This window comes from Macaca mulatta, chromosome 15 (assembly GCF_049350105.2).
Source record: "Macaca mulatta isolate MMU2019108-1 chromosome 15, T2T-MMU8v2.0, whole genome shotgun sequence".
Lineage (NCBI taxonomy): Eukaryota > Metazoa > Chordata > Mammalia > Primates > Cercopithecidae > Macaca > Macaca mulatta.
The window spans coordinates 78,403,075-78,417,465 of record NC_133420.1 but is presented as its reverse complement, the minus strand read 5'-3'; the positions used below and the strand labels follow the sequence as shown (position 1 = coordinate 78,417,465).

Here is a 14,391-nt window from a genome sequence, read left to right as displayed (position 1 = left end):
GTGTGTTATCTCTTGGTTATAATAAACCACTCCCAAATCTCTCAACTCATGTCTAGAGTCTTCATCGTGGTCTTCATAGTGCTAGAGTCTTCATAGTGCTTGACTGGTGAGTGAGTGATATCCTCTAGCAAAAATCTATCTTACTTTTAAGGGTCTATAAGTTTGAGTTCCTATACCCACTCTCTACTTTTGTTAAGCCTGTTTTAGTCACTATTATAGATTAATGCCATTCTTTACAGTTAATGAAAATCAATATTGTTCACAATTTCTTTTTCAGACCTATTTTGACAACGAAGTACTATCAGATGTCTTATTGTTACTACTTAATGTACCTGCACATTTTTATTAAATGTTTTTTAAAATAAAGGTTCTCAGTTATTTTATACCTATAAAAGATGTCTTACAACCACCCAGTATTTATTTAAATGTATTTTTCTGTGATTTATTTTTTATTGGTATATAATTCATGTAACATAAACCTTTTATTTTTAAACACCTACTTTCTCCTCTAAAAGCAAAGCTTACTAGCACTTTCACTGGTCCTCCCTCAGGCTATGGGGCCAGGATTTGGTAGCTGGTGCTGAGAGAAAACTCTTGATTGCATCCTTGCCCTGGGACTGTGCCAGTGGCAGCTGTCACTCAATGGGACAATTTCTCCTGCTGCTCTAACCTTAGGCAAACAAACAAACTAACTTAAGAGCCTAAACCTGGACGTAACAGTTCAAGTAACCTAGGATTGCTTTCTGTTTCATTGTTTCCTCTTACATGTCCCTGTTATATTGTTGCTTTTACTCAACTTGTGGTTCATGGTAATTTCCAAATTATATTTATTTGCATGAGTTTTATTTTTCTCTTCTGAAGATGACAGCAATACTATTTCCCTTTATTTTGCAACTTCAGGCACTGTGCTAGGTGTTTTATAGATATTACAACCTAAGCAGGAAAGTAGTCGTTTCTTAAATTTTACAAATGAGTAAAGTAAGGCTTAGAAAAATTGCGTCATGGCTGATAGCTGGTATGGCTGTGCTGAAGTCCTGGCCCTTTAAATTTTATGGTGTTTGTCATTAGTCTAAAAAACTTGGCCATGGTTGTTAATGAATTCCTTCTTCTTGGGAAAAAAAATATTCTTAGAGAGCTGGACCTATATAAATTTAGATATTATTTAATTTTTAAAATTTGTAATTTTCTTGAAATAGTAGTATATTCAAATGGTTCAGACAGTAGAAAATTGCATATAATGAATGCTGCCTTCTTGCCTTTGATTCCAGCTGTCCAGTTCTCACTCTCCAAAACAGAAGATGATTTAGTGGTTACTAATTTCTTCTGTATTTGTCCACATACTTTTCTTTGCATATGCAAACAACTACAAGTATATTTTCTTTTTCTCCTCACTCTCTTTGAAAAAAAAATCGATAGCACTCCAGTCGTAGTATCTGTATCTTATATTTTCACTTGGGGGAATCTTTTTATATCAATACAGTGAGAGCTTCCTCATTTGTTTTTACTGTGACATTTAATTGTCAAAGGCATTTCATATCTACTCTTAGATATATGCTCAAGAAAATTGAATACTTATAACCTCACAAAAACTTTTACAGGAGTGTTCATAGCATCATTATTCGTTAGAGCCAAAATGTGGAAACAACCCAAATATCCATCAATTGATAATGGATAAACAAAATATGGTGTATCCATACAATGGAATATTATTTGGCAATAAAAAGAAATGAATTATTGATACAAGTAACAACATGGATGAACCTTGAAAACATGCTAAGTGAAAGAAGCTGGTCACAAAGGGCCACATATTATGTGTTTCCTATTTGAAATGGCCAGTATAGAACCAGAGTAGAGTAGTGGTTGCCAAGGGCTGGAGGTGGGGTTGGGGGAATAAGGAGTGACTATCAATGGGTATGGGATTTTTGTGTGGGTTGATGAAAATGTTCTAAAATTAGATAGTGATGATGGTTACACAGTTCTAGAAATGAATTGCTAAAATCTAATAAGTCATAAACTTTTAAAGGGTGCCTTTTATAGTATGCAAATTATATCTCAATAAAGCTGTTATTTAAAAATTTTATAAAGCTTAACTTTTACTTTCCATCCTTTCAATTGTTATCCTGATTCATATAAGTCAGCCTCTATTGACCAGACAGTTATAATCTAGAGATTTCTAATCTGTCACAAAGCACTCTACATGATTTGAATTACTTTATTAGCAAGCAGTGTCTAATGATTCTTTAACGTCTGTGACTTCTCCTGAGTTGTTTATTTACAGAGCTCACCTTGGCTACCCTCTGGCCCTGTCTGCACTACTTTATTTCTGCGAGGAGCCATTTCTCAGATTAATTTAGGATAATATCATCTCTGGGTATTGTTTCAGCTTAGAGCTGTCAGGCCATTTCCTATTGCACGAGTTACAATTATTAATGAATTCCCAGGCTCCAGCTGAACCAACTTTGTTCCTATCAACGTACTGTCTGTTACAGAAATGAATTGTCCTCAGTCCAAGTCTGCCATCTGCCCCAAACTGCTTCTGCGTAGGGCCTGGAGCTGGGCAAATACAGTATTTTTTTTTTTTAATCTTTCTTCTCATTGGTGAATACTTTTTTAGTGATAATAGCTTTTTCCAAACACAGTTGCCTCTGGATCTTGTATATTGATTCGTATTTTCTGCCTTAATGGGGAATGAATGGTAAATATGAGGGAAAGTTGTGATAAAACTCTTCTAGAGTTCCATCTAACAACTCTTTTCTCTTTGTGTAATCCTATTACCTCAATTATGTGCAGAGAAGATTTTGGCAGTAATTCAATTTGTATTCATATTTTGGAAGGAGTGATATCTTACAATGAAATATACGAATGCCAAAAATATATTTCTGACAAATATATTTATCTCACTTATTTATGCCTCTCTTGTCTTTATTTTTCAGCTCTCCTACAAGCTCGCGTGCCCTGTAACCAGTATGTATGGTTCAATATTTACAGCCTGGACCATTCTTGAAGTAATGAGAGACTCGTCTGCTGCAAATGACTGGTTGGCTTCAGTAGAGTCATTGCTTCCTATTACTACTGTGATCCCTGTGCCTGCTTTTCTTCTGCTGGCTCACCTCCTTGTTGAAGACAAAGGACAGAATCTTCACCAAATACTGAAGGTCACTACAGAATTAGCCCAAGCAGATTCCTCCCAGGTAAAGCAAGAGAATGATGGAACAATAATGAGAAGAAAGCTTAATCATTGGAATTGTAGATGATTCCTGCTTTGTGGATTATTTGCAGCAGAGTTTTAAATTATGGGTTGATGATTCTTTTTTTTTTTTTTTTTTTTTTTTTGCTATCTTTATCCTTCCATTTTTTTCTTCTTTTTCCTTACTCTGAGTTGATGTATACTTAATGATGCAAACATGTTTTAAATGAAAGCATACTTTGTAAGGAAATCTGCATATGGTGCTATTCTGGTTCTTCCAATTTTTTGGTGGATTTGCTCTTTTGTAATGCTTTTGCCAACTCTTGGAACCTATTCCAAGATACATATCCATTAGTTCTAATGTTGATCATTTAAAGTGGACACAGATTAATCAATTCAGGATAAGGGAGCCTATGCAATAGACATTAATATCTTTTTAACTTCTTGCAGTTTGATACTATCTTTATTGAGTCATTTAATAAGCTAAAAAATATGGACTCTTTGCTATGTATATGGTACAGATCTGCATGCTAGGATATGAGGGTAAACAATTTTTCTTCCTATCTGCACAGAACTTAGGATATAATGAGAAAGCAGTCAGGCGTTAATAAGACTTCTTTCCCCAGCCTTTTACACTAACCACATATTTAGCATAATAAGCTGTGACTTTCTTTTTCTCCAATTGATAGAATTTCTAGAATGCATTTCCTATAAAGGAAAGGTTTTCTAACCAAGTAGTTTTGACATTTTTGTTATCCTCTGTTTATTAGTATCTGTGCTTGGGTTTCTTTTCAAGAATGATGAAGAAACCTTCCGTCTCCCAATGGAAAAGTGATGTGTTCCTAGAGGAAAAACTTTGATGGTAGAAAAGGGGTAAATGTGTTTATTTGAGATATGAAGTTAAGTGAGTGCAGTGGCTTATGCCTGTAAGCCCAGCACTTTGGAAGGCTGAGGTGGGCGGATCACTTGAGGTCAAGAGTTTGAGACCAGCCTGGCCAACATGGCAAAACCTTGTTTCTACTAAAATACAAAAGTTAGTCGGGTGCAGTGAAGTGTACCTGTAATCCCAGCTACTCAGGAGGCTTAGGCAGGTGAATTGCTTGAACTCAGGAGGTGGAGGTTGCAGTGAGCCGAGATCATGCCAGTGCACTTCAGCCTGGGACTCTGTCTCAAAGGAAAAACAAACAAACAAAAAAAAAAACAAAAAAATACAGATAATGAAGTTAATGTATTTGGAATTCCTTTTTATCCTCAAATTGTTGTACTCATTCCTTTTTGTTGTGTAAACAACTGCTGATATCTCACAAAAAGTTTTCACTCTGACCTCATCTGTTCTGATTCTGCAAGTGGATTTGTAATGTACTCAAAATACTTTTGTTTTATGGTGTATGCATAATGTAAATCAGTTTAACTTGCTTTCTGCTTTATCTCTCCTTGTATTTTCTATAGTGATCCTAATTCTAACCAATGTTTTCTTTCAGTGTTGACACTTGGTAGGATAATTGCTAGAATAGTTAATGCAGATAATGCCTGGAGATTATCTAAAGAAGGATTCCTTTGAAGTTATACAGTGGGTTACCTTGTTCTGTCTACACTACTGATATAAAACATATATTGCATCTATCTATACACACACACAGGAAATTTGATCAAGCATGATCAAATTCTATAAGTAACAGAAACCCATCTTAAACTGCCCTAAAACGTTTTTTCCCCTTTATTTTTAGTTCACAATTAACAATTGTACATACTTATGGAATACAGAGTGATATTTTGATATATGTATAAAATCTGCAGTGATCAAATCAGGGTAATTAATAATAGTATATCCATCACCTTAAATGTTTATCATTTTTGTGTGTACATGTTGGAAACATTCAAAATCCTTTCTTCTAGTTTTTGTTACCTCTAGTGTTTAGGACATTCATGGTCTGGACAGTATTTTCAAGCTACGGTTTCTTTCCTCTGTGAATTTGCTGGAAGCCCAAAGCCTTATAAGCTTATATTCAAAATTCAAAAGGAAGAGAGAAGTAAAGAATGCTCAGATTGGCCTTGCTTAGGTCATGTGTTTACATTGGACCAACCATCATGATGGGATAATGGGGCACTTTACTTGGCCATCCTGGGTAGAATAGAAGTAGGTGAAGTATCAGGTCCTAAAATTGTTTCTGCCATCAGGTTCATGTGGAATGGGGTGAGATGGTCCCCCAAAGGAAGAATAGATAGTGTACTGGTCATAGAAGTGGGAATGTGCTGAATGTGCTGAATAGGCAAAAAATGTAAAGCAGAACTTCTCAGTTTGTCTTTTGGGGGACACTGAAATGTGGTATATGTGGTAGGTGTGCTGAGATATTATCCCCTCTCAGCATTCTGGCAGCCAGTTAGTTGTCTTAGCTCAGGCTGCCTGAAGTCTCTGGCAGCCTCTGGCCACCTGGTGTGTAGAAGCCTTATAGGATGCTTCATAGTATCTGATAAATATTTGTAGAGGGAATACCTGATGAAAGATTATATTGTTTTGGAAATCAAGGCTATTTGTTTGTGGTTTTAAGACCTGAGAAAATGTGTTTTCCTCCTACTTTTCTATCCATGAGGTTTAAGGGTTTTTGGTAAGATTAAATGCTTAGGTATCTGAATTGAACATCAACCACAAAGATGAGTAATTTTTAAATAGGTTGAGTTGGTCTAAAATAAAAGTGTAAATAGTTTAGTATCTCACCTTCAATGGAATAACTCTAAATACTATGTGTAAGGTGTATCAATTTCTTTTTGACTGATTTATAAAATAGAATATGCCAAAGAGCAAAAGCTCATAAATTTGATTTTAGAGAACCATAGGTTCCTTCCTTAAAATCTATCCCCAATGATGGTCTTAACAAATTGAGTTTTGCAAAACTCAGTGCCTCTTTCAAATTCTTGTTGCTTGCTTGTTTTTCTCTTATTTGGAAGTGGGAATAGAGTCATGCTTATTTATTTTGCTTTGCTTTTACTTGCATCTTACAACACTGAGGTATTTTATTTTCTTTTTACATTTTGGTTGTTAAGTCTAGTTAAAGGTCTTGCATAATGGGAACAGTTGCAATCTTCAATTATTTTATTCTTTGTGACATTTTCAGAGCTTCAGTTTTTTTCCATGTGTAAAAGTGTACACATTTGATCCATTTGAAATCACTTATGTGACTAGGTTCATGGGCCATGACTTGCTGGTCTTTGAAAAGTCATATATTATCAAATAGTAAAAGTTGAGTTATAGGGCAGAATCCTGTGATAGTTCTACTCAGGGTCATAAGCCATATTTTAACATGGAAAATGAATAGGAAATGTGTGAAATTTAATGATCTGTAAGTTACTGCTGTGAGAAAAAGAGAAAATATATTCTATAAAAGAACTTGCACAAAGAGTCTTTGGACACTTTGTACTTTGTTCTGTTGTTACTGAATTCTATGAATTGCTACCCCCTGAAGTCAGTCGGCTTCCTGTGTTCTTCACACCAGCAAAAAGAAACCAGAATGTACAGTACTTTTAATAAATAGCTTGATAGATAAGAAGTAGTGTACTACTGTTCCCTGGTAGCCATAGCATCGATTATGCCTGGAGAAAAATTGGGATGAGCGTGCCAGCATGGAGCAATTAGGTGAAGAGAAACACAACCAAAATACAAGGTCAAGTTGCATGTACCCCATCCTGTGGCAATGTGTTTATTTCTTCTTTGTAAACCTTACATATATATCTGTAGGATAAAAAGCTTTCAACTGGCATTTGATCCCTTTTGTGTTTTCCTGGTTGTGTGCAAAAAGCCTAGAGTTCATACACAGGGAAGTAATTCTGTGTTAATTTCTTGGGACTCCTGGGTGTTAATATTGGGCCGTTACTTCTGATTGGTCTACAGATTAGAAATGACTGACAGTTCTCATTGAAGGAATTGTAACTTTTCAGTTAAACCCCTACCAGTGTGATACTTACTGATGTACTGAAACAAAATCCGTTTGTCTGGGTGTGTCACTGAACAACAAGCATCAGAAAGGATGGGGTGGAGTTTGAGGAGAAGGGGTCCAAAACTGCATTCAGAACAGTGGAGTCTATCTGCTTCCAACTGATATCAGGGACTAGTAGGTTTGTTTCTGGTTGAAACTCTCCAAGGGATGAGCTTCTGGTGTTGTTGAAGGACTGTGAGAAGGGAATCAGAGCAGACTTTGTGGTAGCTTTGAATTTCATAATAGGTAGGAGGAATTTTGCTCAAGGGAAAATACATTGAAGTCCATCATTGCTAGAACAAAATTTTGCTTATTTATTTAGTGGAGAGGGAAGGGTGAAGTGGGGATTGGTCCTCGACATACTTGTACCATGGCCAGACAACCTGAAGTGGAGCAGCAAGTTTACATGCCTCATCATTCTTCAACCCTTCCACAGTCAGCCCTTCAAATCAAAGGACCATCTTATTTATAGGAAACATTTATTTATATCTCTTGAATTAAACCATGCCAGCTCCCTGCAACCAACTTGGCCTTGATTCATAAATATAAATGAATAGTTAAGGCTCACCAGACTTAAGAGAAAATTTAACAACGTGACTAACCAGAGCTTCTGTCTCTAGAAGTAAGAGAACTTAGGGAGCAGGAGGTAATATAAAAACGATTTATGTCCTAAGAGATGTTGGAAAGATACTGTATATATGTTTTTATATTGTATATAAAAATGCTACTAAGAGAAAGAAGAAATTTGAAAACAAGAGATTTCAGAAATTAAAAATGTGATTGCCATAGTGTGTCTATGGAGATTAGATTAGATTTGTATTATTATGGAGATTGTAAAATATTCATCTAAATATTTCATAATATAGAGCAAAAAGATGAAATTGAAAAAGTGAAGGCAATGAGAGTCAACTTGGTGTTCTAACAACTTTCTAATAGGAATTCCAGGGTGAAAGAAACAGAGAAAATGAAGGATGGAAACTTAAAACACACCGGAAAACTTTCCCTGAGCTGAAAAAGGACAGAAGGCTACAGATTGTTAGGACCCTCTGAAAGCTAAGCAGCACAAGTAATGATTTATTAATACCTAAATATTTGTCTCCAGAACCTCAAGGATAAAGAGAAAATCATAAGGGATTTCAAAGAAGAATAGGAGAAGAAAAACTTACTTAAAATTATATTGACCTTAGATTTCTCATTAATAGCACACCGGGCATTGGAATACATTGGAAGATTATCTTCCAGTTTCTTGAAAAAAACTAATTTTGAACCTGGCATATTTCTTCCCATTATTCTATCTTTTGTGAGTAATGGCAATAAAGCCCTTTTTAGATTTGTAAGAATTTGATAATGTTTCAATATTTCAATAATTTTTTTGCTTACTCTCAAGAATATATTCATACAAAATTGAAAAGGAATCTAAGCAAGCAGAGAAGAAATATTGAATGATATCAAAATTTCCAGAAAATTTTATTAGTAATGTTAAATAATTGTTTATATAAAACATAAAACAGGATAACTCCCTGGACCTAAAATCCTAGCTAATTAAAATATGGGAAGTGGCTGGGGGTGAATAGTGGTATTGATAGTGTGAAGAGTGAGAACATGATAGACTAGAATGTTTTTTGGGAACTGAGTAGTTATAGATGTCGATAGGAAAACAAGCTTAAATGTTACCTTATTAGTAACAATCGGTCTTCTATAATTTCTGAATAATATAACAAAAGGAAAATAAATGTTTAAAAATGACAAATATTGCATAAAATAAGATTTTAGGAGCTAGTTCAAGTATTCCTGTTACCACAATTACTATGAATGAATTAGATTCCCTTATCAAAGAAAGGCTCGTATTGGGTTTAAAAAATTCACTTGTGTACGGTTTTCAAGAGACAGACCTGAAATTGAAAATTAAATGATGAAAATGAAAAGCTAGATAAATGATTAAGAAGACACAGCATGTTTTGGGCCGGGCGCGGTGACTCACGCCTGTAATCCCAGCACTTTGGGAGGCCGAGGCAGGTGGATCATGAGGTTAGGAGATCGAGACCATCCTGGCTAACACAGTGAAACCCCATCTCTACTAAAAATACAAAAAATTAGCCGGGCGTGGTGGCAGGTGCCTGTAGTCTCAGCTACTTGGGAGGCTGAGGCAGGAGAATGACGTGAACCTGGGAGGTGGAGCTTGCAGTGAGCCGAGATAGTGCCACTGCCCTCCAGCCTGGGTGACAGAGCGAGACTCCATCTCAAAAAAAAAAAACAAAAACAAACAAACAAAAAAAAAACAACAGACACAGCATTTCTTAATATGTTCATCCAAGATAGATAATATAGAATACAAGGTGAAAGGCCTTACATGGGACAAAGAGGAGATTTTATAATGATTAAGTCAGATTTGCAAGCAATTCCATTGAAATTAGTAATGAAAAAATTCTGTCTGACATCAGTTTTACTATTCATCTGAAGGTTCTGGCCATTATCAATTCAAGAAAAGAAATAAAATTATGTGTGTAATTAGGGCTGGTCTCAAAACCCTGATCTCAAGTGATCCACCTGCCTTGGCCTCCCAAAGTGCTGGGATTGCAGGCGTGAGCCACCACGCCTGCCCTGGAATATACATTTTAATTGGAATTTAGGATGCAAATACAGTTATTGAGGCACTCATAATGCATAGGGAGGACAGGATATACCCTGTAAAAAGTCGTAATAGGGGCCATTTTTTTATTTTATGCATGACGTTTACATGATCTTCCTTGAGTACCATTTTTGAGCAAACAGTGGAATAAAATACATATCTGGAGGTCCTGTGTTAGTTCTTTACTTTGTGAACCATAGTTTCATCAGCAGTACTTTTCTATTGTATTTCAGATTTAATTTTCTTGTTGGAGAGTCAAAGAAAGGCAGTCACACACAGTCACAATTATGCTGATATGTGATAGCTGTGATTGAAATGATGGGTTATGATTTGGTGGATTTGGTGGGAAAAGTCAACCCCAGAATGCCTGAAGTTGGACAGCTGTGTTAACTCCTTTGCCAGAAGTCTCGAGTGCAGTCCGTTTGTCTGTTGAGCACACAGTGCTTCTACCTGACCAATGACGGTTTTGAGCTTTTCACGATAGATGTTATAATAGACTCTTAGGCAAGTTTTCAGGACAGTTAATATAATGAAGTTGGGCACTCGGATGTAAATGTATTTCAAATGGGTAGACATGGTTACAACCTAAGTGGAGCCAGGCAGGTAGTTAAGAAGTGATTTGGGATGATTTCTACCTGGCTGGCTTGTGCTGTGTTGATTGAACTTTTGGAATCTGTGTCCTGTCATTCTTGCTTGTTACCATTTTTTTGTGAGAATGGATTACTTCTACATTTAAAACAATTTGTGTATTTTTCCTTTTGTCTCTAAAGAAAACAAGGATGTAAAAATATATATAACTTGATTTTTTTTTTTATTAGAGAATCAAGTAGCACTAAAGCTGAATAAGATGAGTAAGGACAAAATGTCTTTACACTTCCTTTTGAAGTGTCCTGTAGTTATCCTGAATGTAAGCTATCTTCAAAGGGAATTTTTAGTAGATACAATTAGATTTAGAATTCATAAAAGGAATTTCTCAAGGGAAACTATGTCTTACTTGTTTTTACCTCCTAGTAACCTTGGACAGTTCTTGGGCTTTGATATGTGTGTTGTTGACTTAATTAACACAAAATATATTAGACGTGTCTACCTTCTGTCCTAGAACAAATAAACTATTTTCCAATATTGTCATATATTATTCAGACTAATAGATGAAACACTGTAGAGTCCAGGGACAGGGTTTATGTTAGGTTGGATTGCAGTAAAATTTCATTGAATGAAATCCTATTAATTTAGAGCTCAGGGTAATTTGATACAGGCTGAGTTAAAACAGAAGCAGGTGTTGAATGTACTGTTTTTAGGCAGTTTGAATTTGCTCACTTGCTTTGGTACAATGAATGTGGTGATTTAAAATGGTCGAATTATCTATTCATTAACAGATCAGCAGGGACTGGTACTTGGTAACACTTGGCTAATTAGTGCGTTACAGTATATATGTGGAAGTAATAGAATTTTATTTCTTTAACATTTTTCTCTAATTCCATATTGCCTCCTTTCATTATTTCCAGTAGTGTGAATTATTATTAATAATAATTATACTGGTGACATTTTGCTTTATTTAGTGTCAAATTGTATTCAGTTTTTAATGGTAGAGATGCAGCTTGATCTGCTTTAAGTGGACTTATGGAATTATCCTTCAGCTTGAAATACTATAGATGCCTTGTTTTTAGGAAATGAGAGGACAGGTGAAAAGAAGAGAGAGGATTGCTGGACAAAGTTGCTAGAGGGTTAAGAGTGCCACAAGTGGTAGCTCCTTATCTCAAGCCTAGTGACTGGGACTTCAGCCTACCTTCTACCTGCCCCCTGTGCCTCTCTCTCTCCAGTTCAGCTTGATGTGTATCCCTTGTAGTTGGGGTGGACAAATGGATACAGTGAATTGGTGACTCCCTGAAAAATTGAAAAGGGAGTGATGGTCTGCCTAGTTGTTTTGATAGTGGAAGTGAAGGAGAGAGTACTGCAGTATAGGATCTAGAATTTGTTGAAGTAAAAGATGTGTTAGTGTTCCCTTTGACAGAACATAGGGAACATGGGCAAGAGAATTCTAGGGGAATTGTTTCAGATCTCTTATGATAGGGCTGCTTAGAGGAGTGTACAGGACTCTATTGAAAGAAGCAGGATCCTAAGGATTGTGGAACAGAGGAGAGCATCTCACGTACATCAAGAGTCTAAAGAGAACTTAATCTTGCAAACTTGGGCTCCTTGCTATGGAGCAGTAGGTTAATCCTCTTGGGACCTGTTCGATGTGAAGACACCCTAACTCAGTGTTGAAGGAGTGCTGACATTGCCCCCTAGGGTGAGCAGATTCAGAGATGGAAGTGGTGTGGGGAAGCCAAGCCTATCAGCGTCAATTAAAGGTTGTAAGGTTAAGGGGACCCCTGAGAATGCTGTTGGTTACCATTGTGGCCCTTTGCCACAGAGATTCTGGATTTAACCTTCCTAATCTCATCAGTGTGGGAGTAAGAAATGTGGAGATAATCTCAAGTTTAGGCTTCAGTGGGCACTGATTGATAATGCCAAACCATTTACTATAGTAGAGATTGCCAGAAGGTGGGTTTGATTGACATCTTTTCCTTTGGTTTCACTTTAAATTTTTGTGTGTGTGTGTGTTCCTGAGGTTTACAAGTAGAAGTCTCAAAATTCACTTTAGCTTAAGCTTTCCTTGGTGATGTCATATGTCTTTAAAATTAATGATAAATTGATGAAATATCATGAAGCAAAAAAAAAAAAAAAAGTATTTGCAATAATCAAGTATGCCCATTCTGTTCTTTTTCATGTTTTTCCCCTTTGAGACAATAGTGGAATTTCACTAGCTTGATAGAGAATTTTTGGTGCCTGTTTTAAAGTGCTCAGTGAACATTTGATGAGTTCTTAGTTACTTTTTGAAGCCAGGGAGGTTTCAGGCAATGGTCTGCAAAATTGCTAAAGAAAGTCCTGGGATCATTTTTAAAACAGCAGAAAAATGAAGAATCATGCATGCATATACTATGCTGTCTTAAATCAAACCCTGGCTGAAGCTATAGTGACACATGCTGTTCATGAAAGACTTAATACAGTCCTTCTAATCGGATGAATTGTCTTGTTGTGCAAAAACTGTTATTACACTGTGTGTGAAACCAACCATGCTGTAGGGGGAAAAATTAAATCGCCTGACTGAGAGGTCACTGGTGAATAGTAACACAAGATCTATTACCGTTATTAGAGACTCTGGAGGACATTCACCCTTTTATGGTCTTTCAACTGCTGGAATGAAATATTTTAGTGGTAAATGACACCCTTCTGGGAAATCCTTCTGAAGATTCATTCTTTGCTGCTTGCACATTGGAAAAAAAAATTGGGTGGCGGGGGGGTGTCAGGGAAAAATCACATTATTCCTTTCAGATCACTTAAAAAATTTACCTAATTTGACTTGGTTTGATAACAATTGCCTTTAAATGTTTCCCATTACACCCTTCTTAATCTGTGTCTATTAGGACCACACTTTGTCTTTTGTAACATGCACGTTCTATAATAGTTTCCATAGGGAAATTCACGATAGCATGAAAGCCCAGACACGAGGGTGGATGTGGTTTATGTCGAAATCAAGATTAAGCACTTTAAGATACGTGAAGTGAAAAGTCTATCTGCTTATTTTGTTTATTTTCTTTTAAGGGCCTTTGAATGTATATAAGGAGGATTATGTGAATATATATTTTTAGTTCTGCATGGCAACCATACTGAACAGTAAATATTTTAAGAAATATTTTCAGAAGTTAATGAATAGCTATTGATCTGAGGTGAAGCTTTATAACACAGTTATTCAAGTGGCAACCAGAGTTCCTTTCCAATGGATTATATTTGTTATAAACTGTCAATCCATTTGTTACAATTTATTACCACTCTGGAATTTTCTGCCTTTTTGCTATTGTGCTGTATGGTTGGGATTTGTTTTTGTGGGGACAAGAAAGAAACAAAGTGTTCAGCAATAATATTGCAAATGATTTGGATAATTTTTTTTTTGTTGTTAATTTTGAGGTCAAATACCTGAGTTTCTCTTCCTTCCATTATTTGATTTCAGCATCTTTCCCCCCTGTTTCTTCTAAAGCTTTCTTATTTTATTGCCCAAAAGATATGGAACAGTTAGAGTGATGTGCATAAGCATATAAATTCTGTTAGATTTCTCAGTGTATGCTTTTGTTACAGGTATTTTGATGGGTTCATTAAAACATATCTGTTGAAATGGGGGTTGGGAAGATGAAGGAATAGGGGAAAGGGGATACATTGTCAGAAAGAATAATACATAGATATTTGAGCTTCACCTGGAAATAAAAATAATTTTGTAAAATAGGAGATAGAAACCCTTTGTCAGGTTGCTAATGAGAGGCTTGACCTAGCTGCTGCTGCAGCAGCATCTTTGGGGATGATGAGAAATGCAAAATGCACTGTTGCTAGGCAACTCTCTTGGCTGCCTTTGGAACAGGTTCATATGTGCTAAGAGCTAATGAATCCTCATGTCTGCTCTTTGAAACTGTTCAAAAGCCAATGAAGACATACCCAGACATTTAGCATTTACAAGTACCTGGACCATTCTTGCCATGTCATTTACTCATTAAAAATTAAGTTGACCATTT

The 14,391-nt window shown here is 36.0% G+C and overlaps 1 protein-coding gene and 1 non-coding gene across 5 annotated transcripts in view; both read left to right on the top strand.

Moving 5' to 3' along the window:
• FOCAD (focadhesin) overlaps positions 1 to 14,391 on the top strand; it is a 314,136-nt gene that overhangs the window by 105,220 nt on the left and 194,525 nt on the right. For all 4 annotated transcript variants that reach the window (XM_077966008.1, XM_028835129.2, XM_077966010.1 and 1 more), the window contains one exon: positions 2,934 to 3,191. In XM_077966008.1, coding sequence (XP_077822134.1) covers positions 2,934 to 3,191 — 258 coding nt within the window. The remainder of the gene's footprint in view (positions 1 to 2,933; positions 3,192 to 14,391) is intronic.
• Positions 525 to 653, top strand: LOC114672912 (small nucleolar RNA SNORA30/SNORA37 family). The gene has a single exon (XR_003723439.1). It is a non-coding gene; the product is annotated as a small nucleolar RNA SNORA30/SNORA37 family (small nucleolar RNA).